This window comes from Podarcis bocagei, assembly GCF_964188305.1.
Source record: "Podarcis bocagei genome assembly, chromosome: 8".
Taxonomy (NCBI): Eukaryota; Metazoa; Chordata; class Lepidosauria; order Squamata; family Lacertidae; genus Podarcis; species Podarcis bocagei.
Genome location: NC_138133.1, coordinates 4819781 through 4845874, shown reverse-complemented (window position 1 = coordinate 4845874; position 26094 = coordinate 4819781). Strand labels below are relative to the sequence as shown.

Genomic DNA, 26094 nt, shown 5'->3' with positions numbered 1-26094 from the left:
TTTCACAAGCATACAGGAAGGTTGGTAGTACAACAGCTTTGTAAACAAGCATTTTGGTTTCCCTGCGAATGTCCTGGTCCTCAAACACTCTACACTTCAACCGAGAGAAAGCTGCACTCCCAGAGTTCAGGCGATGCTGGATTTCAACATCAATGCCAGCTATTGTGGAAAGATGACTGCACAGATAGGAGAAGTGATTGACACTTTTCCAATGTTACACCATTGAGTTGGATTTGTGGTGCTGAAGAGGGGTTGTTTTGAGCTTGTTATAGAATCATAGTGACAGAAGGAACCTTGGAGGACATTATTCCAATGCCTGCTCAATGCAGGATTCTTTTTCTAAAGCGATGAAGCATGCACCCGCAGCATTCCTGACAGATGCCTTTTCAGTCTCTACTTCAATACAGCCAAGGAAGGAAAGCCCACCACTTCCTGACGCAGTCTGGTTCATTGTTGATTATCTCTTAGTGTGAGGATGTTTCTCCTAGTGTTAAATTGAAACCTTCTTTCTTGCAACTTCCAACTACTGGTTCTAGTCCTGTCACGGAAACAGTGAAGAACATGCCTGCTCCATCTTCTGTGAGACAGCCCTTCAGATATTTTAAGACCATCATGTTCTTCTCCGGGCTAAACATACCCAGCTCTTTCAACCACATTGGATTGCGTTAGCTATTCAAGCAGCCACATAGTTCTGCTGACTCATTCAACTTATGGTCAGTTAAAACACTTAGATCCTTTTCATATGCACAGTGAGGCCACAACTCAAATGTAATCTCCTTATGCAATCATGACCTTAGGCACATGACTGCTAAATAAATAAATAAATAAATGGGGAAAACCCATTTAAGCACTTACTGGGCTCTGGGAAGGTTGTTCCAGGTCTCTGGAAGCATGCCAGGGTCCTTGTGTTACCTTCCCAGAGCCCAGTAAGCAAGGCTGAGGGCAAAGTCTGCCCCAGACAGGTAAGGATGGTTGTTCAGGGCAGGGGGTGGTCCCAGAGGTTCGTGGCTTTACATGATTTTGCCTTTGTGCATGGACCCCTGGAACTGAACCATTGTGTAAGTGGTTGGCCCACTGTATTGCTTCCAAGCCAGGTCTCTCACATCTCACACTTGTGCCTCTGATTCAGAATCAAACAGAAGCACAAAGGTCACTTCTGTTATCAACCGACAGGCCTTTTGATTACCAGTGGAGGCCCTGTTAGTGGGCTGCCTTGCGTTGGATGAAAGATACTGTTTTTGGCAACCTTGAAATCAACTAACTGCGAGGATATATGCTGGTGATTTAAGTTCTGCCTGCACAGAGACATTGGACTGTATTTGCCACCTCAGGGGTAATTGCCAAGCTTACAAGTTCAGCACCCAGAACAGCACCTTGGAGAGCTCCTAGTGATGCTGCCCTTTTGGGGTTTCTTCCCTCATCACAACATGGACAATTGTTGCCACCACAAGGGCCTGGAACTGCCTGAAGTTTCCAATCTTGTTTAAGGAGGAGTGCTTTTTAGTGTTATTCCCGGTTAATATTAGTATCCATCTAATATTCAACCCTTGTTAAAAATGAGATTATTTTTAAATATTATGCAATCAGTTGTGAAATGCAACAACCCTTCATCTCCCCAAAATATTTGCAGTTAAGAAAAATCGCCTATACTTTAGCGATGAAGTACGGCCGTTGCTGAGAATAACAGTTGGAAAGTTTTTTGTTGAATGTTCATACACAAAAACTATTGAGCAAGTTATACAGAATGCTCATTGATAAAAATATTTCAGCAAACACCTATAAATAAAATGGGAAAAAGATTTGAGACATGAGGTATCACTAGACATAAGGAAATGGTTATGGCAATTTGTTTAACAAGCTATTAGTATAAATTTGAAAGGAAACTTTTATTAAAAAATATTAAATGTATAATTGCATCAAAAGGGGAGCAAATAATATAATATGGAGTTTTAAGACAATTAATATTGATATGTATCATATTTTGGTCCTCTCCTAAAAGAACCTTTGGGGCAGCTATATTAAAAGAAAGTGAAACTGTAACTGGAGGTGAAATACTGTCATACTGATTAGTTACATTATTTGGTTATGGTAAAGATTTAGTTGTATTGGATGATAGAGAAATGGTATCTTTTAACAGCTATCTGCATAATGGTTTGTCATCATTGAAAATAAACGGAGTATGCCATTAGATCAGGCATAGGCAAACTCGGCTCTCCAGATGTTTTGGGACTACAACTCCCATCATCCCTAGCTAACAGGACTAGTGGGTAGGGATGATGGGAATTGTAGTCCCAAAACATCTGGAGGGCTGAGTTTGCCTATGCCTGCATTAGATTATTGAATGTTAAGGGTTTGGGAGATAGTTAGGGTGAAGGAAGATAGACACCCCAATGGGAAAGGGCTGTAGCTTAATGGCAGAGCATCTGCCTTGTATGCAAAAGGTCCCAGGTCGAATTGCCACCATCACCAGGTAACAATCATGGAGATCTGCTGCCCATCAGGCTCCTTCTTGGGAGACTAGAAGAATGGGCAGATACAAATAAGGTGATATCTGAAGTCCAGGCAGGTTTCCAAAGAGGGAAATCCACATTGGACCAGTGCTTTGTGCTGAACTTTCTGCTATGTAAATATATCCATAACTTGAAGAAAAAAATTATATGTTGCTTTTATCGATCTAAAGTCAGCTTTTGATACGGTCCCAAGACACGCATTGTGGCAAAAATTGGAAAAGACAAATATAGACCTCCATCTATTATTTCTCATCAAAACATTATATACTGACACATCAATACAAGTAAAGGTGGATCTGGCTGGCCATCTCACCACTAGAATTAAGACCACTACTGGAGTCAAACAGGGATGCATTTTGGCACCTTTCCTGTTCAATTTTTATATTAATGACATGGTTAAAGAACTGGAGGGCCTACAGTTTGCCCCTGTCACAATTCTCGACCAAAAACTCTCAGTTTTAATGTATGCTGATGACCTAGTACTTGTATCTAGAACCCAGGTGGGCCTGAGACGGCTGCTTGCAAAATTAAGTTCATAATGCATGAGGAATGCTTTATCTATAAACTATGATAAGACGCAGGTCATTGTATTTGGGAAGCGTTCTAAAAAGCATGTTTGGCACCTGGATGAACACATCATAAACCAAGTAAATACGTTTAAATATCTGGGATTGATTTATTCAGAAACGGCATCTTGGAATACACAGCTGCCCATCAGCATAGACCATACTGAACTAGAGGGACATCATGTGAGACCTATTCCTCTTCACTCATATTTTTATTGAAAGGTTTAGTGTTTTTATCATGCGCTGGTGTTACCAAGATACAAGAAAATGTTGAACTATACATATTATTAGAAACAAATGTAAGAGTATTATGGATTGATTTCATACTAAATACTTTTAAATGCTAAATAAATCAACACATTTAATGAATTAACACACTACAGAAATAAATGTAAAAATGGAAGGCATGCGATGTGGGATTCACATGAGAAAAGAAAGGGGCTAGAGGCAAAGGGCTGGAAGGGAAGGGGCTGTGTGGTCCTACAGGCCTCTGTGGCTCACTTAACCACAGTTAGAAGATGTGTGCCAGCACAAGCCCTGGCACAGGCAACAAGCCTACGAAGGCTAAACTATGCTTTTGTTTGGTGTTTCTTGCATGAAAGGATGCTGGAAACGAAGGTAGAAAGGAAGTGGAAGTCTTGATGCATTAATTCTGTTTTGATGCTGGGATGCATCTTGTTAAAATGCAGCTTTAGCCTTGAATTTTCAAATATTTTTTTTTTACATGTTCTGTAAAGTGCAAATTGAACCCCTTTATAAATGGATATTCATAAGGTTTGCCTTCCCCCTAATTCTGCCCTGGTAGTGTTTCAGAGCCAAACCCTTTCTTCCTTTGTCAATGCCATATTATTTCAAACACTTTTATAGAGGTGCTCCACAATATTTTTTAAGACATTGAACAATGGTATAAATCTACCCTCTAGTTAAGTGTCTAGCAATGCAAGAAGTCCCATTTGGAAGCTGTATGGTTATTTCTGTTTACTTAAGTAATATAATATGTTGGAGCTCTAGACCAGCCCTGCCCCCTGGCAAGTTAATGGAAATATTAGATGTAAGGCAAATTACGTTCCATACCTTCAGAACAGGTACCTCCTGGGAAAAACCTGCCTGCCCCTATACCTTTTACAATAAGTTTAACAGGTGATTTCCCCCCCTCATCACTGTGTCTTCATGCTGGGGAAAGCTTCAACTGGCAAATTTCTGCATGCCCCACTGCTGTAAAGGTAAAGGAGCAAGATCAGTGGGAAAAGGTGGCAACAGTAGAGACAGGTATGTACCTGTCTGCTCAACTTTTCAGAGTCTGTGTATCAGTAGTAAACTGAGCAATAGTTCTCCTTTCTGGCAGGTCATATCACATTTCTAGGGCGTTGTACAACAAGGTTCCTAGGACAATCTTGTCCTAATCAGTTTATTACATAACTAATTGAAGCATGACTGCTGATGGTGCAGGTAATTTTGGACCCGAAAGAAGGTGGATTGGGGATGGGTGGGCTTATGCATGCTCCACTGACACGCATGGGGGCAAAGAATGCAGCCCCAGCGCAAATAGGGGGTGGTGGTGTCTCTAGTCTCAACTGTGTGAATGCGGTGGATGTCAGCCCACTGTTCTTGGCAGCTCTTGGTAAAATGGTGTTAAAATAAAAGCATTAAAATATGGAAAACAGACATCACAATAAGAGAACCAGCAATAAAAGTAAAGTGTCATAAACCACCAAAATATGCAACAGCACCAGTACTAGAGAGCCAAAAATGATTCAATTGAATATTGGGGGGTTGTGGACTTTCTGTCATTGATCCTTGGGTTGAGATTCCTGCATTGCAGAAGGTTTGGCTAGATGACCCTTGGGTCCCTTCTAATGATACAATCCTGTGATTTTATGATTCTATGCTATCCCCAAGGAGAGAAGCCAGAAGAAGAGAGGCAAATCTTGGGAGGTTCCTATCGCCAGCATCAAGCCTGGAGGGTGTAGACTGTTGGGTACCCATGGTGAGGCTTGCATAATGCCTCTAATTATGAGGAAAATCTTGGAGGGGAAAATAAGGAGCGGTTGTTTTTCATGGTGTTACAAATGGCAAGGGAGCACAGGATAATCATCAGGGATTATGGAAAACGTAGTTCAGCGACATCTGGCAGTCCTGCTGTACAGAATATCCAGAAGCCTTTTCCAGTAGAGGTTCATAAGACAAGCTGACCTCATGCTCTGAATGGAAGACAAGCCTGTCAATGTAGAATTCAGTGTCCTTTTCATTAAGATTTTATTTGGTTATTTACAGCACCAACTCATGAATGCTGAATATACTGCCATATTCTTTTCTCTTTCTTTCACACTTTGTAGGTTTATCCTTCAGTCCAAAGGAGTAATTCATAGCCAACTCTTAGACAAACAAAAAATAGCAGAAGAGAAAATTAAGGAATTAGAGGTAAGTTTGGGGTTGTTAAAACGGCAGCTATTTATTGCATTTTTTATTTTCTGTTTTATACTGCCTTTTGTCCCAACACACTTAACTTAGACCTGCTTGCTTTATGCCAATGTGAACCATGTTAATGTGTGTAATAAGTTATTGCTCACAATTGTATTTGAGGAACAAGAGGCTTATGGTTTTCATTTATTAACCCCCTAATTGGTCACATGGAGATCACCAGCATCTCACTCTCAGTGGGCAAATTTGTAGTGCCTGCATATCCTCAAGCTGCAGCAGTCTAGGAGCAGCTACTGAAATGGGCAGAGATCTCATCCACTGCAGAAAAGAATATGAAAAGGCAGACATGCCAAACACCCTTTGGATAACTTGTCCTAGGATTGTTTCAGCTTTCGGAGCTTTCAGTCATACTCAAATCAGTGAGTTGTTCAGCTTAACATTTCCTTGGCAAAAATATTGGCATGGCAAATATATTCTTGGTGTTCAGTATTTATAAAAAGGACTTGTAGTGAGAGAGAGCTTCTGGCAATTTCCTAGTCTTTGAACATCTATTTTTAGCTATTTTAATGGAAAGGAGGGAATAGATACGTTCAGGAACAACTGTGTTAATGATATGAAGCAAGCTAACATTTTAATAACATTTGGGGCTGAATGTCAGGTCTCATCAAATAAAGACAAAGTCTGCTTGACTCGGCAGCTAAGGGCAGCCTTGGCGGCCAGTGCAGGTCAGATGCCCTAGAGGAAAAATGGCAGACATATTAGAGCTATATTTGTTCCTCTTTCAAAAATGCATTTGGAAATAACAGCTGTCATTTCTCCATGATGATGGCCACAGGCTCATTGCTAGAACAGTTGGCACTGGGATTCAGGGTCAGCATTCTGAACAAAGTTTCCTCTTTTTTTGGCTGGTTTTATAGTTAGCTTTGTATAATGAGTCTTCAATACATTGTGGCTTCTGCTAAGCTTCTGTTTGTGGTAGGAAATGGTACTTGACTTTTTGAACTTCCAGAGAGCTTGCTGAGCTAAACGAAATTGACTTGTGATTTGCTTGGGGGAGACAAACCATGAGCTTGAGTTGGGCTGTAATGCTAAACCAAACCAAGGCTTAGCTTCCATAGCATGGTGGCAGCAGAAGTGGGGAAGAAGCAAGGCTGCCATGATTTACTAATTGCACCAGCATGCTTGCATGTTCACACTAAGCCATAGTTGGCTTGGCACTGCGTGCAAATGAAGCCCTGAAGCTACTCCTACGGAATTAATACATCTTGTCCAATATTGTCCACTTCAGCTGGCAGCAGCTCTCTGAGATCTTGGGTCAGACATCTTTCAAGGTCCCACTGCCTGAGGTATTTTGTCCCTGAGACGAAGCCTGGAACCTTCACCATATACGAATATGGCTGACCCATGGCCCTTTCCTCAGAACTGCTTGCAGCTGTGGAAAGCATTTTTCCTGCTGATGATGTGGGCCTCTCCCACAGCCTTGACAATATTGAATATTCTTGATACCATATTGGCCCGAATATAAGCCGCACCTTTAAAATTCAAGGGGGGAAAAGACAATTCCCGAATATAAGCCGCTCCCTTCACATTCCGCAGGCACTCACACCTGTTCCATTTTACCGTATGTCTGTTTTAGCAGCGATATCGTAAAAGCCAGTTTTTGTAAGGTTGTGAATTTAAGCCGCACTTTAACTTTTCATGGTTGGAATTTGGAAAACAAGTTGTGGTTTATATTCGGGCCAATACAGTATATTTTAAGTGTTCATGAGGGGAGGTGGGGCGAGATCTGTTTTGGAAGCATCCTAAAATGATAACAGCCCACTTTTTTTGCTTAAAAATGCTGGAAGAAACTTTTTCAGGAAAGAATAATTTGATTTCATTGTGGTACATGATAGTGCTTAGTGTTTCAGTGTGGCATTTGAGAAAAAGCAAGTTTTCTGATGCTGTAAAGACATGGAAAACACCCATTCCTCCTTAGTGGAGGAAGTGATTATGGCCGTGTGTTTTCACTGTTAGTACTTGATAATCCTTCTCTCCCCCTTACTATTCTCAGCCTGCTTAGTTGTTGGGCGTTGTCAGACGAAGTGGCTAAAAATAACAAATAAGGGGGAGGCTGCTATAAGGTGGATTTCTCTACTACTGCGACTTGCTGTATTTATATTTACCATATGATGGGGGAGGCTGGGCAGTGGGAGAGAGAAGGCCTGTTTGGCATTCTTGATAAATGGGATATACTGTTCCAGCCTATGGGGGCCATCTCTTGGTAGGTTTTAGAGGGCTTGTGATCTAAAGTGGGTTCTTCCTTAACAAATAAGTGCAGAGTTTCATCTCATTATTCAGTTGTTAAATTTAGATATACTGCTTAAACCTAATCATTCATTTTAGAAAGGCATCTAGTTTTGGCAAAATGCTTCAAGCAGCAGGGAACTCTCCACAATTCTGCTTGATATCTTCATATTTTTTTTACCTTCTCCCTGTTACCGTGATGACTAATATTTTACTCCTTGGCAAGTAGAAGATCCTGTCATCTCTTCAACCCCCCCCCCCATTCAACATGCTTTAAGGAAACTGTTTGTACAGTGAGGGCTATTCTAATCAGTCCACCAGACCTGCCGAAGTTGCAAGTTAAGAGAAGCTGTGCAGGACATGGGTGAGCCTGTGATACATGCTGTCCCAGTATTCTGACAGATAATTTTCTCCATAGTGGTGGGAAGCAATGAATGCATGGCTGCTGGAGCAGGGACAGATTGCTTGGCTCCAGCTGCAAAGGGGAGTAGTGTGGGAGAGTTTTAGCGGAATGCCCAGGTGTGCTGCTTACCTGGCTTCCCAGTGCTGGGGTCATGGCAGGTTGCTGACAGGAGGGAAGGTGAGGCGATGGAGAGGTTGGTGCCAACACCTCCCTGCTGCCTCACCTCTTCCTCTTGGAAACTGCCCGTGACCGCAGTGGTGGGAAGCCGCCCTGCCCCACCAGCCGCTACTGGAGGAGAGGTTGCAAGGTGAATGGGCATGTGCCATGGGGCAGAGCTTGCCAAGGGCCACGGGATTTAGATATACCTTCAAAATGATAATAGCTCTATGGGCTGAGAGTGGGTTATAAGGAAACTCTCTGCTCTGAATACAAATACATTGCCCAACCAGGTTTCTCTCACCTGCACATGGTTTTTAAAGCCGCCTTTTGTATGTACAGAGGCTACAGTATCATTCTAAAATACTTTCTGAACCTGTTTTTATTTTGGTCTGTCACTCTTTTCTACTGTAGTTTTCTTGAGTATATGAATACGTTAAATCGAAAATAATGTATGCACATTTTAGTGTGTTACTTTCAAAATCGGTGATTTAAAAGATTGTTCTCAATCACCTTTGTCTCAACATACTGTTTTTGGAAAATAAATTTTATCTTTGTGAGAGTTCCATCCTTTTGTAAGTTTCCAGTGGAGAAGGCTTTTAAAACAAGCCAACTCCCATAGAGCCAAGTAAAACTGACTCTTCCCAAAGTCCCGCCATAGCAAAACACCCCTCTCCCCCTGTTTCTTTCCACCAGTATTTTAATCTGGGTTGTCTAATGTTGACACAGCTGCACAATCATGATAATATTCCTAATGAGTGATGGGAGTTTTCTGGTTTCTTGATTTTCTGCCCTTTGCTTTTCCAACTTCGTTCTGTTCTGAGCACTTTAGAAGGGATGTCCCTCAGGTCAGTGTCAGCGGCAAAGTGCCTCTTCTTTCCCATCTGCAAAGTGTATCTCAGCTTGCTGACAGTTGGAAATATATATGCTGTATAGGCCAAGGCCATATCAAGGATTTTGGCTCTTTAAATAAATCAATATTTTGGCACTTTTGCACCCTCCTTCCCCTGCCCCACCAAATCTGCATTGCTGCTTCTTGGTTTTCAAAATTCAGGCATTTTGAACAGAATGTTTCTGGGTTGTCCTAAGTGCCTTCCACTCAAAATGCATGTTTGAAATGCAGAACTACTCCCAAGTATCTGTGTCCTTGTTGATGATTAGGCTGTCTTGAGCATAGGTTTTGGAATTTGTGCTGAAATCACTTTGCACCTAGACCTGGTCTCCATCTATTGGATCAGGATTGCCAGTAAATAGAGGATTTATTTTCCACTTTTTGCCCACCTTGTATAGTGGGTTTTAGAGATGGTGTCTTATGCGTTGTGCTGCCTGACTTCAGAGCAGTGAGATAGTAACTCATCTGATATCTCCACTTGGGACAGTTACATCTGTGATTTTTCTACAGAGCCTCACTTGCTAGTCGTATATCTCACCCTCAAGGTCTTTTAACATTGCTCTAGGCCATACTTTGACAGTCATTGCACGAGTAATCTCTACTCACAGAATTAATTTCATTTGCATTTATCTCAAGTATGATGACCCACCCTACACATTCCTTGCTGTTCCTTCCTCACTTTGGTTTGCTATGCAAAACCAGAATAATAGATTTTTTTTGCCTCTTCTGGGAGGAGCAGGACATGTTTAAACAGACTAGTGTGTAGCATTGCTTAGAACAGAGCTGACAAAGCTTTGACTCATCCTAGCTAGACACACCTTAGTGTTCAGGTATGTGCCTGTGATGTCACAACTTCCTGCCTGGCCCACACCTCTCATTTTTACACACCTTTCACTTCGCTTGCAGCTAAATGTTAATAGATGGGGCGAGCCCTTCCTTGTCTATTGTACATAACTGTCGGGCACATAAAAGTGTTTGCCAGGAAGGCTGGGCTCTTTATTGACCCGTAGTTGATACCTTGCTTTCAGATATGTGAAAAATGCAAGATTTCCTTTACAGTCAGAAATGGTTTCTAATAGCAAACAGCTTTTAGTTTACACCTGCCAGTATGTAAAAGTTGAGAAGACACTCACTAGTGTCACCAAGAGACAAAAAACCAAGATAAAGCTATGCATGTGAATAAGTGGGACTTAATTATCCAGATAATAAAGATGTGAAAGGGGGAAAATGGCTTAGTTGCTTCATTTTAATGCTTCATTTCCTTTTCCTTTTAATAAGTAATTTGGAATTAGTTCATTTGTTTTGGTTTTCCCATCCATTTTGATGAGACATTCATCCATTCTTCTGCTGCCTGCATCCTTTGTGCCAACCATCCATGCACCAGTCCTACCATATTTCAGACAGATGGGCAAAGCATGCCCATTTTATAGACAAGTTGATTTTTTTATACACTACATTACATTGTTTACATTAATTTCACTGGGAGACCCAGCTGTATTCCAGCTTGTCACTTGTCTGCCTGAAATTCTCAAAGGCATTTTTCCAGAACTTGTGATAGGCAGAGATGCAATAATTTTCTTTATTTGCCACATTGGGAATGGCCAGCAGTATTCAACAAGGATCATAAACAAAATTTCACAAGCTGTCTATACAGCTTGAACCCTCATGAATTGTATCTGATTTTTTTTTAAGCTGCTGCTGCTGTTTTATTTATGCCCCACCCATCTGGCTGGGTTTCCCCAGCTACTCTTGATGGCTTCCAACACATATAAAAACATCAAACATTTAAAACTTCCTGATACAGGGCTGCCTTCAGGTGTCTTCTGAAAGTTGCATAGTTACTTGTTGCAGTGTTATTTATCTCCTTGACATCTGATTGGGAGGGTGTTCCCTAGGCCAAGGCCTGCCACTGCCAAGAAGGCCCTCTGCCTGGTTCCCTGTAGCTTTGCTTCTTGCAGTGTGGGAACTGCCAGAAGGTCTTTGGAGCTGGACCTCAGTTTCTGGGCTGAGCAATGGGGGTGGAGATGCTCCTTCAGGTATACTGGGCTGAGGCTGTTTAGGGCTTTAAAGGTCAGCACCAACACATTGAATTGTGCTCAGAAATGTATTGGAGCCAATGTAGATCCTTTAGCACCGGTGTTATATGGTCTCAGCCATGGATAGGCAAACTAAGGCCTGGGGGCCGGATTCAGCCCGATCACCTTCTAAATCCAGCCCGCGGATGGTCCGGGAATCAGCATGTTTTTACATGAGTAGAATGTGTTTTTTTATATTAAAATGCATCTCTGGGTTATTTGTGGGGCAAAGGAATTCGTTCTTCTTTTTTCAAAATATAGTCCGGCCCCACACAAGGTTTGAGGGACAATGGACCGGCCCCCTGCTGAAAACATTTGCTGACCCCTGGTGTCGGCAGTCATTCCCAGACAACAGTCTAGCTGCCGCATTCTGGATTACTTGTAGTTTCTGAGTCACCTTCAAAGATAGCCCCACATGGAACTCATTGCAGTAGTCCAAGGGCGGGGGGCGGATAACCAGTAGTAGTGACACGTGTAGTAGTAGTAGTAGTAGTAGTAGTAGTAGTAGTAGTAGTAATAGTAATAATTTATTATTTATACCCTACCCATCTGGCTGGGTTTCCCCAGCCACTCTAGGTGGCTACCAACAGAATTAATGATGATGATGATGATGATAATGATAATAATAAAAATAAAAAGCAATAAAACCCCAGACATTAAAAACTTCCCTAAACAGGGCTGCCTTCAGATGTCTTCTAAAAGTCAGATAGTTGTTTATTTCCTTGACATCTGGTGGGAGGGCATTCCACAGGGCGGGCGCCACTACCGAAAAGGCCCTCTGCCTGGTTCCCTGTAACCCACTTCTCACAGGGAGGGAACCGCCAGAAGACCCTTGGAGCTGGACCTCAGTGCACTGCTGATCTTTATCTGGCACCCAACTGGGGTTGACAGTCTGATTTCTTTCTTTTTATATTCCACTGTCCATGACAAGAGGGTGTTCAAAGCTGTGCTAGACTTCTGGGTCAGGTTACATGTTGTACTCAGTTGCCAGACACGCACGGCAGCCGCCTGTGTTGCAAGTAGGGAAATACAGTCCACCTTGTAAGGATTCTGGCACCTCAGCAGTTTTTGGCAATTCACTGCACTGCAAAAGATACGTAAGCGTGCTGTGTGGGTTTCTATGTCCACCTTTAACCGGGTATTACTAGTTGCCTGTGATTTTCAGTCATTGAGGTTGGGCCTTCCGGTGTACTGTATGTACCTGTTAACAGCAGGTGGACTCGTCTTGTCCTCTTTGCTCCTGGTGGTGGTGTACAATTTGTTTTCCATTTTTATTTGGTTTGTGATCTGTTGCATCCAGTGTTTTTATTTGAATGGATTTTCAATGCTCCAGTTAAATTACTAGACAAATAAGTAACTTGATAGTATCTGTCTATCTTAAGTTGCTTATTTATATGCCTTGTAACACAGACAACTTGGCCAGAGTCTGGAATATGAGGAAATCTAGGTGGATTCATCTCTGATTTATTTTGAACTGATGCTGCTCAAATTTTGGAGACCTTGCCCTGTCCTGGATGCAGCTTTTCTTTAGAGAGGTACATGAATCAAGCTGGGCATATTGGATTGAGTAACTTTGGAAGGAGAGGAATGGGCATGTGGACTATTGCTATAGATGGGTGACAGAAGATAGGTGTGATTCTTTGGCCTTAAATAGAGGAGTTCTGTGAATGGTATATATATTAAATCTGGATGTGTAACAGCATATTTTGTTTGCTCTTAGATGAGTTTACAGGGTCACTTACTTCCTTTGAGTTCAGTTAGATTAGTTTAAGAGACAAAGCCTTCAAGACTTCTCACTTGGAGTGTGATTATATCATTGCTTGCTTGCTTGTTGTCTGCATTGAAAATCTTTTGATATAAAAGCAGATTGTAAATTTTCTAAATACATAAGATAAACTTCACGGATCATAGGATAGTTAAAAATATTTGACTTCGTTGCCCTCAGATGGTTACATCTTTCCATTCAGCTGAGAACTATGTGGGCAATTTTAAGCATTCCAGTGATGGCGGCAGCTCCAGAAACTCAGTAGAACCATAGTAACTTCACATTGCTCCTGTCTGACACCTCCCTGTGGGATAGGAGCCCCCCCCCCTTGGGGCTGGAGAGAGGAGTACTCTCCAGAGAAGCGAGAGTGCCCTGCTGTGTCTCGAGATATGATTATCACTTTCCCTAAGAGTGTTCACACACAGTGTCAAAAGAATGTAAAAAATGAGAAGTGTTAACTTTAGAGATTCATAAACTCCAGGCCAGACATTTTTTTGAGACTGTGTCACAAGACACTTGACATCAGGGGTTTTAATTCAAGGCAATTGTATCATACCCAAGGATTCCAAGCCTTCGTGAATGAAGGCATCTGATTATGAGCATCTAACAGGCTGACACTTCAAAATGTGATGCCAGTGCTTGAGAAGAGCATCTTCAGAAAAGGAAGCTGACCTTGCCATTTAGCTCTGTAGATGCAGGGATGCTGATCTGTCTGTCCCCTTTGGTCCAGACATAGCAGCATTCTGCTGCTGCTGCTGCTTGGAGCCTGTGACTGAAACTGGCTAGTTTGTTCAGATTGCCAGCTCTGTAAGGATAGCAGACTTCACAAACCAGCCTTCTCCGATATGTTGCCCTTCAGAGGTTTCAGCTTCCATCAGCCTTTGTTAGCATGGGCTGCCGAAAACTGGGAAGTTAGTTTTAGGGAATAAATGGAACACATTTCTTACAGTGTCTTAACATCTAATCCTCAGAGATATTGCGGCAAAAGCTTCAATCAGACGGATTGGCCATGAGCCAATGTAGCACTTAACTGCCAAGATTGTAATAATTTGATTCATATTTGCAATAGCCCTGTGAACAACTCAATGTTGCATCCTATACCTGAGCCAGAATCAGGAGTTCAGCTAGCCACTCACCTACCTATTCCCACATATAGTAAGTAGCTGTATAATCTCTCTTCTATGCAAGGCAGACGCTGATCAGGAAATTGTATGCTTAGTTTTCATAAGTCAGTCATTGTGGAGTCTGACTCACGGGTTCCTGTGTGGTTGTGGAATTCCTGCAGGGTGACTGTTGCCTTGATCTCTTTTCTGGATACCTGTTTGAATGGCAGCTATTTACAGATTTTGCTAGAAAAATTGCTTTGAAGAAATGCTGGGAGCCAAAAGCCAGGTGGGTGGGTGGATAACAGCAGGTTGCTCGATTAAGGACCTGCACAAGTTGTGAGCCCATCGGGGGCTCTTGGCTGGGACATCTTCAGTTTGGTCAAAAGTTGTGCAGGGCTGACTCAGCCATAGACCATTAAGGCCTTGGCAGAGAATGTGGGAGAGTCAGCAGTGGCCGAACCAGGCAAGCGGCTTTTTCTTCCGCCAATGTACTGGAGGTTGAGAAATCCATTCTGGATGGTAAGATGGTGGTTACACTGAAAATTCTGCTACCTTTTTGCAATTGATTTGATTTCTCAGAGGACAAAGAGCAGCCAGACATTCCCACTGTGTTGATTCATTAGAGAGAAATATTTGTCAGACTTGGAATGATTAGCTCCCCATGCACAGCTGCCAGGTGAACTTGCTTTCTTGAGCAGGCTCTCTGTGTGGCATTAATATAGATCACTGTCCTTCTGATAAGTATGTTGAGCCAGAATGTTGTACACTTACTTCTGAAAAATCAATTTTTTTCTTTGTTCTCATGGATGATGATTGCCATTTGAAAAGCTTTGTTCATGAGAGTTAAGAAGTTTTCTACTTTCCCACTTCCTACACTTCTGGTGCCTTCTGCATTATTATTGTTATTATTATTGTTGTTGTTATTATTAATTATTATTTTGTATACCACCCTGAACCTGCATGGTACAGGTTTGTAAACTTTTTATTCTTGCTGCCATGTGGTCAGGTGGAAACAAATAGTATAAAGCTAGAAAGTGTTTCCTGCTTTGCGGTGATGGCCCATTTTTGTCCTGGTGATCCGACATTGGAGCTGGTAATCATACTAGACTCTCGAAGGAAGCTGGTAGCTGGGGCACCTAACTGGCCCAGGCCTTCAGAGCCACTAGAGAGATAACTGGCATAGGCTGAATCCCACCTGGGGAATCTGGATGGGAACGATGATGCGGCCATTCCAGCATTCCTTGGCATATATGAGCCCTTTTCTGGGTGGTGTGCCTGCTGGGGAAATGGCTTCACTTTTTGTTGGAAAGTTATTAACAGTGACTGTGGGGACAAGTGTACTAGTTCCACCCATGAAAAGGGAATCGTTCTACATGTGCACTACTTTCTCTCATCCATGTATGAGTCTAACCGCCACCCACCCACCCACCCACCCCATTCCCACTAGGCCTTCTATCTTACTGGAAAGTCAACATACCTTTCTGGTCTTTGGGCTTTTTGAGAGAAACGGCAGGCAAACAAGAGAGTAGAGCTGGCAAAGCACCATGGTGGCAGCTCGTCTTTGAAATGCCCTCCCTAGAGAGGCTTGCTTGGCATCAACTCATTTATCTTTCCAGCACCAGGTGAAGACTTTTTAATGTGCGCATGCCTTTTGCTTATTTTGATATTGCGTCCTCTTACTGGTTTGAGTTTTGTGGCTGCAGTTGTAAGGGCTTGCGATGGGGGTGAGCGGTGGTCCTACCTGCCTTAGCCAGCACCCCCTTGCACTCTTGCTGGCAGGGCAGAAATGAGGGTGGAAGAGAGTTCTGGGGTTCCTCTGGTTTTTCCCCAGGATTGTTTGTTTTTTAAATAAAAGAACACTTCCCCTTCATTTGGAAAGCAATAAGAAGGAATTAAAGGGGCTTAAGCTCCATTCTTTTCTTGTCACCCCTCTTTCCCGCCTCAAGTACTCCTGCTGTATGACACAGTCTGCATCAGAGCCGCCACTGTGGTGAGTCAGCGCTGGCTGTGCTAGCACAGAAGTTTGCAGTGATGCGTATAGATCTGTGCAAACCATCTACCTTGTCCCCAGTTCCCAGAGCAGAAATATTTGGTGGATGTTTCAACCAGGCCCTTTTAAAACTCATTTGTAATACCTCTTTAAGGATGTTTTAGTCAGGATTTCCCGACAAAGGTATTGAAAATCATTCAGCTTAGAAACATGGTCATTTACTAAGTGTTCAGCCTGTGTCTTCAATTAAATAAAACATTGGATTGAAAATTATATTGCTCTTCTGTCTTGAGTAAAACTCATATTGAAAACTAGATATCAGAGGTTTGTCTGCCTAGAGGAATGGCTGACATACTTTTGCAAGCAACATTCCTCAGTTTTGGGTTGTGCTGGCATTTGCCTCTTTCCCGGCTTAAAAACAAGGTGTTCCTCACCTGCCATTAGTTAGGTGCCCATGAGTACCTGCAAAGAGGAGGGGGGAGCCTAAAGCTAGGCTTGCACCCTGCTGTCTGGAGCAAGGGGGGGCATGGGGGCAGAGCAGTACAGCCCTCGTTTCCTTTGTCAGGAAGAGGAAGTGGTGAAACCCCATCTCTAGGCAGAGCCATAGCCCTTGTGTCTAGTAGCCATGATCCGTCTTGTCTAAGGAGAATACCTTTATCCTCCACAATTTTCTCTAACCCTCTTTTAAAGACATCTAAATTCCTCTAACCTTTTCAGTATGGTTCTTTTTAGGGGTTCTGTTCAATCTGTGCTAGTTGATAGTTGGCCCACTGATGTTGATGGACATGAGTAGCTAAGGTTCAGGTCTACTCTGAGTGGAGCTTGATGGAAGACAACTCTTTGCTGTTGCTTTTGTGCCTTTCAGCAGAGAAAGTCGTACCTGGAGCGGAGTGTGAAGGAAGCTGAAGATAACATCCGGGAAATGCTGATGGCTAGAAGAGCACACTGAGGGTTTCATCCCCACCACTGCCTGCCCCTTACCTTTGGACTGAACAGTTGGAAGCCAAGCATGTTTGAAACCTTGCAATATAGAACTACCTGTTGAAGACACAAGGAGCTTGAGTTATGTCATGTCAAACCCTCCCTGTATTTTGGTGCACCAGTAAATCCTTTCTGTGTTATATAATGTGGTTGCCCGACCTGTCCTGGGTTCTCTGTTAACATGGACATTTTTCAGACGCCTCTTCTGTTGTCCCGCATCTGCATTATTCTAGTTTCAACTTCCCACAAATTTTTCTGTTGAAAACCAAGCTGTAGTTCAAGAATAAGGCCTGGTCAGCCCTGGTCTGTTCTGCACCATCAGCAATAAGCACCAGTTCTTTGCGGAAAGGAACTGGTGTTTTGTTTGTGCTCCTGAATGCCATGCTTATGCCAGTCAATCTGGGATTAACCTAATTCTGGTTACACTGGGAGGGGGGGATTGTGGGAAGATAGAAGCAGAACTCCTGTTCAGAGTGCTAGGATTCTTCCTTTCCGCTTGCCTCTCCCTGTAGAAAAAGGTGTGCAGGGCAGTTAATGTCTAGGGACCAGGAACACTAGGAAAAGCAGTACATAGGAACTGGGGGAACTGGATGTACACTGCCTGGATTTTGGCTTTCAACAGTATCATGTTTTGGTGTGGCAAAGCTTGAAGGGGGGGATGGATTCCACAGTCGAGGCGATTAGGATGGTGGGAGTGGTTCATAGTTGGCATGGCGCAGTCGGAGTGCCCTTTCAGTGGGCAAACAAGCAGCTTGTTGCTGTGAAAGACGCCCATAAACCGTTGCCAAAAATATACCAGGACTCTGTAACATTTGCAGCCCTTAAAGGGTAAGAGGTGGATGTCATGCTGCTGCCACCTTGTGGCTGATAGATATCTGTACCATGAAGCCTGCTTCCCCCATTTTATCCTCACAACAACTTGGGTAGATTAGGCTGAGAGACAGTGACCCAGAGAAATACTGCCTCCTAGCTGTCCTAACCTGAAACAGCTCCTGTTTTATCCATGTTGACAGTGCCCCATTGAAAATGCCCCTGCTCCAAGCTTGAATTAACACAGAAGAGACCAGTTGAGGACAGTATTTCTCCATCTGTAAATGGCAGGGACACTGAGCCCTCACTTCTGGGGAGATGGGAAGATTGTGCTCAAGTTTCACTTTAAGTAGACCTGTTGATCTTAACTGGCCCAACTTAGTCACACTAATTAATTTCAGTGGGTCTGCTCTGAGTAATAGGTATAGCAGTTACAATCTTATCGGGCCCTGGCAAAAATCTTACCTAGGGTACTGCACCATCATATTTTTTACACCCACACCCACACCCACCCACCCACCCACCCACACCCATTGCGTATCAGGCTGTATTCAGAGTTTAAATTGGATTATGCTAAATCTAGTCTGTTCTGGGAAGAAACCAAGTTATAGTCAGAACATGAAAAATACTCCAAGCTCAAGGTGAGCCCATAATTGTCCTTCACCCAATGCTTCTCCACAGCCCTCCAGAAGGTATGAATAGCAGTATTAAGCCATGAGTAGAATCGATTTTAAACAAAAGGTTGGGCTGAGGGGGAAAGGGGAGGGGTCTGTTGGCAGACCGTTGTGCGTTGGGAAGAGCTACTGTAATCTGGATCCCTTTCGGTCTCCCTGCTGGGGTTCAGGTTCTCGAGTCAAGCTGCCTTTTGCTTACTTCTCTGAAGGAACTAGAATTTCTCCAGTTACAGGCTGCTGCTAACAGATCACTAAACAGAAATATTGTCTGTGTAGAGACATCTGATGCTGCCATCTTCTGGTATAAACCCAGTTTTAATCCAGTTAATAGATTCTGGCTGTACTTACCAAGTCTAGGCAAGGTAAACATTGACAATCCTATTCAGACAACCCTCTAGCCTGTACCAGCTGGTCTCTTCCAAACATGGTTGGACTATAACTCTCATCATCCCAGACCACTGGTTCTGCTAGCTAGGGATTATGAGAGTTTTAGTTCAACAACATCTTTGGACCCAGAAGAGGGTGGCATGGGAGTGTTGTGGGCGTAATGACACACTCCACTGACCCGGAACCAAATGACCCGGAACCAAACCTCCGTGCAAAATGAGGATTGCCTTTATGTATAATATTTGACATAGCAGAATAGGAAAATAATTTAAATTATTCTTCTGCAATATCTGAATTATCTAATTAAATTCTTCTGCAATAACTGAATTCTAAAGAGTCCACTATAGTGCCATCTGTGCCCTTCCTTGAGGGTTGTAGCCAACAGGTGATAACAGAAGCTCCTGGCCTTCAACACTTTGGGTAGAGAAGCTTGTTGGAGGCACCGGTGGAACAGGACTGGCTCCATCCGTTTGCTCAGTTGCTGCAGACAAGGGAACACCTGGAAGTGCATTACTGAGCATCAGGCCTTGGTGATGAGGTATTAGTGCACACAGAAGGCATGAACCATAGAATCATAGAGTTGGAAGAGACCACAAGTGCCATCGAGTCCAACCCCCTGCCAAGCAGGAAACACCATCAGAGCACTCCTGACATATGGTTGTCAAGCCTCTGTTTAAAGACCTCCAAAGTAGGAGACTCTACCACACTCCTTGGCAGCAAATTCCACTGTCAAACAGCTCTTACTGTCAGGAAGTTCTTCCTAATGTTTAGGTGGAATCTTCTTTCTTGTAGTTTGGATCCATTGCTCCGTGTCCGCTTCTCTGGAGCAGCAGAAAACAACCTTTCTCCCTCCTCTATGTGACATCCTTTTATATATTTGAACATGGCTATCATATCACCCCTTAACCTCCTCTTCTCCAGGCTAAACATGCCCAGCTCCCTTAGCCGTTCCTCATAAGGCATCGTTTCCAGGCCTTTGACCATTTTGGTTGCCCTCCTCTGTTGTCAACCCTTCTTGGTGCTCCAAACAGGTTCTGGGAACACTTGTGTAATTTTTTTAAAAAAAAATCCTATCCTTGTTCCTCTTTCTGAGATCAAATGCAGCACAATGCTTCTGAGGAATTTTCATTTCAAAAGAGGCTAGTAAAAGCTGAAGTGTTGTGCTCCTGTTCATGATTGGGCCGGAGCGGGAGAACGAATGGAGAGCCTGCTGAATCCCTGGCAATGGCGCCATGGGAGTTTTTGCTTGCCTCTGATACCAGCTGGTGTTGGATTGCCATCTCAGAGATTGCTAGCTCCCTCTGGCGGCAGCTATCTGTTAGCAGCACTTTTGGCTAGTTAGTACTTAAAACTCTCCTAAGCTCCTCATTCTCTAGCTGTCCAGTCAACATCTACACCTTCTGAAATATTGACTGAGAGACTGCAAAACTGCTCAGATATTTTTAGTTTGCTTCCTAGAAGGGTAAAGAAAACATTTGTGCTTCTGAAAACCAAGTTTGTATTAAAATTTAATTTAATATTATTTAAATGTATTTTTTTTAAAAAAAACCCATCTGTCTAGAACCAAGAGGGAGCTGTAGGTTGGCACCATGTTTTTTCGCTCTGTGTGAGAAAGCCATGGGGGTGTATTTACCGCACAAGTGTTCACACCAATTTAGATTTTATTTCTTCCACCTTTGGTAAATTTGAGGGACTCTGTGCAGCCTTGTTTTCTTTTGGAAAACAATATATTGAAGGTTTCCTTTGCAGTGGCCTATTTGACACAAGGCACAGGTGGAGCAGGTAAGCAAGGCACACACACGCCTGGGCGAGGACTAAAGTAATGTCTGTCCAATAGCCACGGACCTTACTGTAACTTCATTGCCCAACTGTCCTCTAGCTGCTCTTCTCAGCAGAAAGTCCGACAGATTTATGGTGCTTTAAATATTCATATTCCACTGTTCCATGCTAATATTATGATCCACAAAGCAGCTTAACATGAGTATAAGCATGAAGCAGATAAAACTGGCTGCGATGCGATTCCAAGAATTTACAATAGTGAGTAGTCTGTTTCTAATTCCTGCTCCTTGCCTAAAAAAGATTAGGCCACGCTACAGCCACTTTTCCTAACATCATCTGTAGCAGTTGAAAAATTCCTGGGAAACATCTGAGAACATACTGAGCAGTATGACAAAGCCACCACAATCTAGTTCATTTTTTTCTTCTTACTAGGCTAAATTAATTTAGATGCTCCATTACCTGCCAAATGAGGTTTTGAAAAATGCCCACTCTCAGGTATCCATGTATTTCAAAGGCACAGTCTTTCAATGCCAAATTGCTGAGCAACCCCCACCCCTGATTATTTCAAATACATATTACATGCAGGCATGATATATTCTGGTGGCACACTTTAGCTCAACCTTGTCTTTAAGTCCTTGCTTGATAGCCGTAAGTGACGAGGAACTGCATGCTGGTGAGGACGTTGGGCTGTCCTCCCTTTGCTTGGCACAGAAGGTAAGCCAGTTGCCATGGGAAGGACACCCTCTCCTCCTCTAGCCCACATCAGGCTTCGGAACATTTTCTGCAGGCTAGTAATTTTTGTGGGCTTAGAAAAATGAATCTGCAAGATTGCAGCTTGACAGCAAAAACATTTAAGGTCCACTGGACTTGAGAATGTATTTGGCAAGGAAGTTTAAACTGGGAGAAAGGAAGGGAATCTTCCTTGAGCCTTTGGTAGATTCAGCACAAGCTTATCAAGTATTTTTCCAGCAAGCTTAAGGTAGGAAAAGGGTGCTAAGTTCTTCACAGTATGTAGCCCTGCTATTCAGTTAAATACATCTGAAGCAGCTTAAGCAGAGGCTAGCTTCCAAAAGAGCTTTTGGGGAACAAACAGGCAGCTATTGGGAATTTCTATCTTTGGATGCCCTCTAAACACACACACAATAACAAAAACTGACCGATACTCTTCGTATTACTGGACCCAAATCTTTATTGAGCCCAATTTGTTAAACCAGAAATGAAAGCAAGTAAGAAAAACAAACAATGATTGGCTTAAATTATTGCATATTATTCCATTTCTAAGAATGGTAAAAATTATAAATACATAATTTGTAGTAAAAGCCTTTTTGCCAAAAAAAATATTTAGCACATTCTTTAAAGAACCACAAAGTTGTAGAAACAATGCTATAAAGACGTGGGGGGAAAGGGAGGTTTTCCTCCACTATAACTAAAAAGTGCATAACCAACATCACGGTGCTATCTCTAAGGCAGGCAGGTGTTACTGTCGCCTGTGCAAAGCAGATTTTTCATTACAGTACTAAAAAAGCAGTTGAGAAGATCAGAGGGAGAGGAGGGGGGAGGAGGAGGAGGAGGAGGAGGAGAAGAAGAAGAAGAAGAAGAATGCATAGCACTCCCAAGTCAGAGGTACTGAGGCTTGGCTTCTCAGGGCACTCAGGTCAGCATGTCCCAAAGGCAGCAGCAGCACAGCGCAGTCCAACACGCTGTCAGGCAGGTACTTTCGGCAGAGTTATCCCTTCGCTGCTCTTCCACAACATACACTAGGAAGAAGAGAAAAACACACGTCAGAGGGGCTGCACCCAGTTGTGACACATCACCCACAATGCAAGAAGAGGCCTGTGGCCAACTTAAGACTTTATTTACACAACTGTTCTCCCATGGCTAATGATACTCAGAGGGTCGTGGGACTCAGTTTTGCCCAACATGAATTTGCCATGCTGCTTGCAGGTAACGTGGAGAGAGATATATACACAGAGAAGCCTGGAAGGTTCTTGAATGTTCATCTTGCACATTTAAAGAAAATTAAGCATCTCACTCCTTTACTAATGTAGAAGGGTAAAGGTACCCCTGACCATTAGGTCCAGTCACGGACAACTCTGGGGTTGAGTACTCATCTCACTCTATAGGCTGTTTGTCCACAGACAGCTTCTGGGTCATGTGGCCAGCATGACTAAGCCACTTCTGGTGAACCAGAGCAGCGCAAGGAAACACGGTGTACCTTCCCGCCGGAGTGGTACCTATTTATCTACTTGAACTTTGATGTGCTCTTGAACTGCTAGGTGGGCAGGAGCAGGGACCGAATAATGGGAGCTCACCCTGTCGCGGGGATTCAAACCACCAACCTTCTGATCAGCAAGCCCAAGGCTCTGTGGTTTAGACCACAGCACCACCCACATCCCTAGAAAGGTGGTACTCTACCCAGGGGCGCCGACTTATAAAAAATATTGGGGGGGCCCATACCGGGGTCCTGCCGCTGGTTCGCTCGGGTAGCCGGGAGAACGCAGTTCGAGGTGGCGGTGTTGGGGAGAGACCCTCGCTCAGGGCGCCACTAGACTTGGCGGCCGGCGGCCTATCTGGGGGGTTTTGGAGCGTATTTCGGCGGAGCGATTGGGGAGGAGGGGGCTTGTTGCCGGATTCTTCAGCTGAGCCGGAGATCCGCTGCTGGGGGTCCCTGGGCCGAGTTGTGAGCACGGCCTGCTGAAGGGAGATCCAGCCGATTGCGCGACGGGGACGGCCGGGGCTCTCCGGCTAGGGCGCGCGGCTGGCTGGCTGGCGAGGGAGCAGGTGGGGAGGAGGCGGGGGTCCTCACTCTCTTAGGAAACGCACCCGCGCGCCCGATTGCCACGAAGTCCGAAGGGTGCGTGTGTGGAATTAAAAAGCAAAAACGAGATACGGGCAGGGCAGGCAAAGAGTTTTCTGCAAGAGGATGGAGGGCAGGTTGAAGAGAAAATCACTCAGGATGAGACAGTCAAATCAGCCATGATAAAATGGGCTCAGGATATTGGGTATAACATCATGTTTGAGGACTGGGAAAGGTTATGGACCACCGGAATGAAATTCACGGCATGTAATGCCTTGAAGGAAAATATTATGAAAATGATTTATAGGTGGTACATGACCCCAGTCAAGCTTGCAAAAATATATCACCTGTCTGATAATAAATGTTGGAAATGTAAGGAGGCTGAAGGGACATTCTTTCGCCTCTGGTGGACTTTTCCAAAAGTGAAGGCCTTCTGGGAAATGATCTATAATGAGTTAAAAAAGGTATTTAAGTATACCTTTCCCAAGAAACCAGAGGCCTTCCTCTTGGGCATTGTTGGCCAGAAAGTGTTAAAGAAGGATAGAACTTTCTTTATGTATGCAACTACAGCAGCAAGAATACTTATCGCAAAATATTGGAAGACACAAGATTTGCCCACACTGGAAGAGTGGCAGATGCAATTGATGGACTACATGGAACTGGCTGAAATGACTGGCAGAATCCGAGATTTGGGAGAAGAAACAACGGAAGAGGACTGGAAAAAATTTAAGGACTATTTACAAAAACAATATAAGTTGTATGAATGTTAAAAATTTACACGATTCGGAAACTATAGCTTCAGCAATTAGATTTGGGAAACAGGAAATTATATTTTAAGTAAGAAAAGGTCAAAATCTAAGGTAATACTATGTTTAATTTAAGATATAAGTAACTGATGAAAAGTATGTTAAATTTAGAGGTATAGTATTTGAAAAGTACAAAATAAGGTACGAAACAAGGTAATAATTTGCTGATATCTTTATTATAAAGAATGCAGGGTAAGGGAGATGCGAGGAAGTCCAGTTAGTTATATAAAAAATGTGTTGAATGGTTGGTTTTCTTTTCTTCTTTTTCTTTTTTTCTTTTTCTTGTTCTTTTACTTTTTTCTTCAGTGTATGTTTCTAACTTTGTATTTGAAAACTTAATAAAATATTTATTAAAAAAAAGAAGAGAAAATCCTTTCGCTTTTCTGGGGCGCAGGGAAGTCTCAGAGCCGGAGGTTGGGGAAGGGACCCCCTTTGCTCTGCCCTCTTCTCCCGTCTTAGATTCGCATGGGGGTCCCCGCCCGAGCTTGCCTGGCCACCGGGCCACACAAGGGCCGCGCTCTACGCGGCACACCTTGCTAGCCGCGCAGCTGTCCTCCGCGGCTGCGGAGCGGCCCTGCGCCGGTGCCCAGCCCCTCTGGGCGCCCGCTGCGCTGCCAATGACAAGCGGGCGACGTCGCGGGCGGGGAAGGCGTCGCTTTCTTTCCCGATCCTGCATCCTCCCAGTCTTCCAGCCCTTTTTTGGGTTGGAAGCTCGTCTCGTTCGCCCTTCTCCTTTCTTCACCCTGCGCGCAATTTTCCTCCCTCGTCTCCCTCCCCATTTCTCCTTCCTTCCTGACTGACTGGCGGGCTCGGGCTCGGGCTCTGGCTCGGGCTCTGGGTGGGGCTCGGGCTCGGGCTTTGGCTCAGGCTCGGGCAGCCACAGCGTCGGCGGTGTTGGCGATCGGCGGCGCGGGGGGATGGCCCTCCTGGGGGAGCCGGCGCTGCTCAATGGGGTTGCCAAGGAGACAGGCCGGCCGCCCCCCTCCCCCGGCCCGGCGCCCCCCGCCGCGCCGGTGCCCGTTATCGAGCTGGTGCGCGCCCGGCGCCCTATAAAAGCCGCGGATGCGCCCACCGCCGCCCGAGATTATTGGGGGGGCTGAGCCCCCCCAAACGAATTTTTGAGGGGGCTCGGGCCCCCTCAAGCCCCATGGAGTCGGCGCCTATGACTCTACCCAATTAAACAGCAGAAAGTAACCCTTCTCTTGCATTCCAGAATTCTAACCAATGAAAGCAAAAGGTGCTGGTATAACTGATAGGCACCTGGGTATTCTTAAAAACAGTTCCACTAAAACTAATACAAATAATAAACAATTTAACATAAAACTACCTGCACTTAGATTTTTTACTCTGTGTTGATCACCCTTTTGCGCTAAGGATCATTTCCCAAAAAACATTTCTGCCTTTGTCCTTGTGGGGCCTTCTTGGATTTGGCAAATGCCTGGAGGAAGGCAATCTCGATCAGGGCAGGCTGAAACTAACCAAACAGGTTTGTCTTGAAATCTATCTGGACCTTGCTTTGTGTTGCTAGCCTGAATGGATGAGGAGAGTCTAGCAAATGCCGTTTATGTTTGTCTGCACACAGAGAACACACTGTTTTGCTAGGCTCCAGCATCAGCCGACCCGACAATGGCTCCATTCTCGACACCCCCATTGCTTCTTGCCCACACGGCCACTGACACCTCAGTGTTAC

At 44.0% G+C, this 26094-nt stretch overlaps 2 protein-coding genes across 4 annotated transcripts in view; one reads left to right on the top strand and one right to left on the bottom strand.

The window, feature by feature from the left end:
• Positions 1-17296, top strand: part of PFDN1 (prefoldin subunit 1) — a 28207-nt gene extending 10911 nt beyond the window's left edge. The window contains exons 3-4 of the mRNA XM_081206684.1: positions 5413-5497; positions 17036-17296. Coding sequence (XP_081062810.1) covers positions 5413-5497; positions 17036-17119 — 169 coding nt within the window. The 3' untranslated portion in view covers positions 17120-17296. The remainder of the gene's footprint in view (positions 1-5412; positions 5498-17035) is intronic.
• Positions 17297-21972: 4676 nt separating this feature from the next.
• Positions 21973-26094, bottom strand: part of CYSTM1 (cysteine rich transmembrane module containing 1) — a 37248-nt gene continuing 33126 nt past the window's right edge. For all 3 annotated transcript variants that reach the window (XM_081206708.1, XM_081206709.1, XM_081206710.1), the window contains exon 3: positions 21973-22558. In XM_081206708.1, coding sequence (XP_081062834.1) covers positions 22452-22558 — 107 coding nt within the window. In that variant the 3' untranslated portion in view covers positions 21973-22451. The remainder of the gene's footprint in view (positions 22559-26094) is intronic.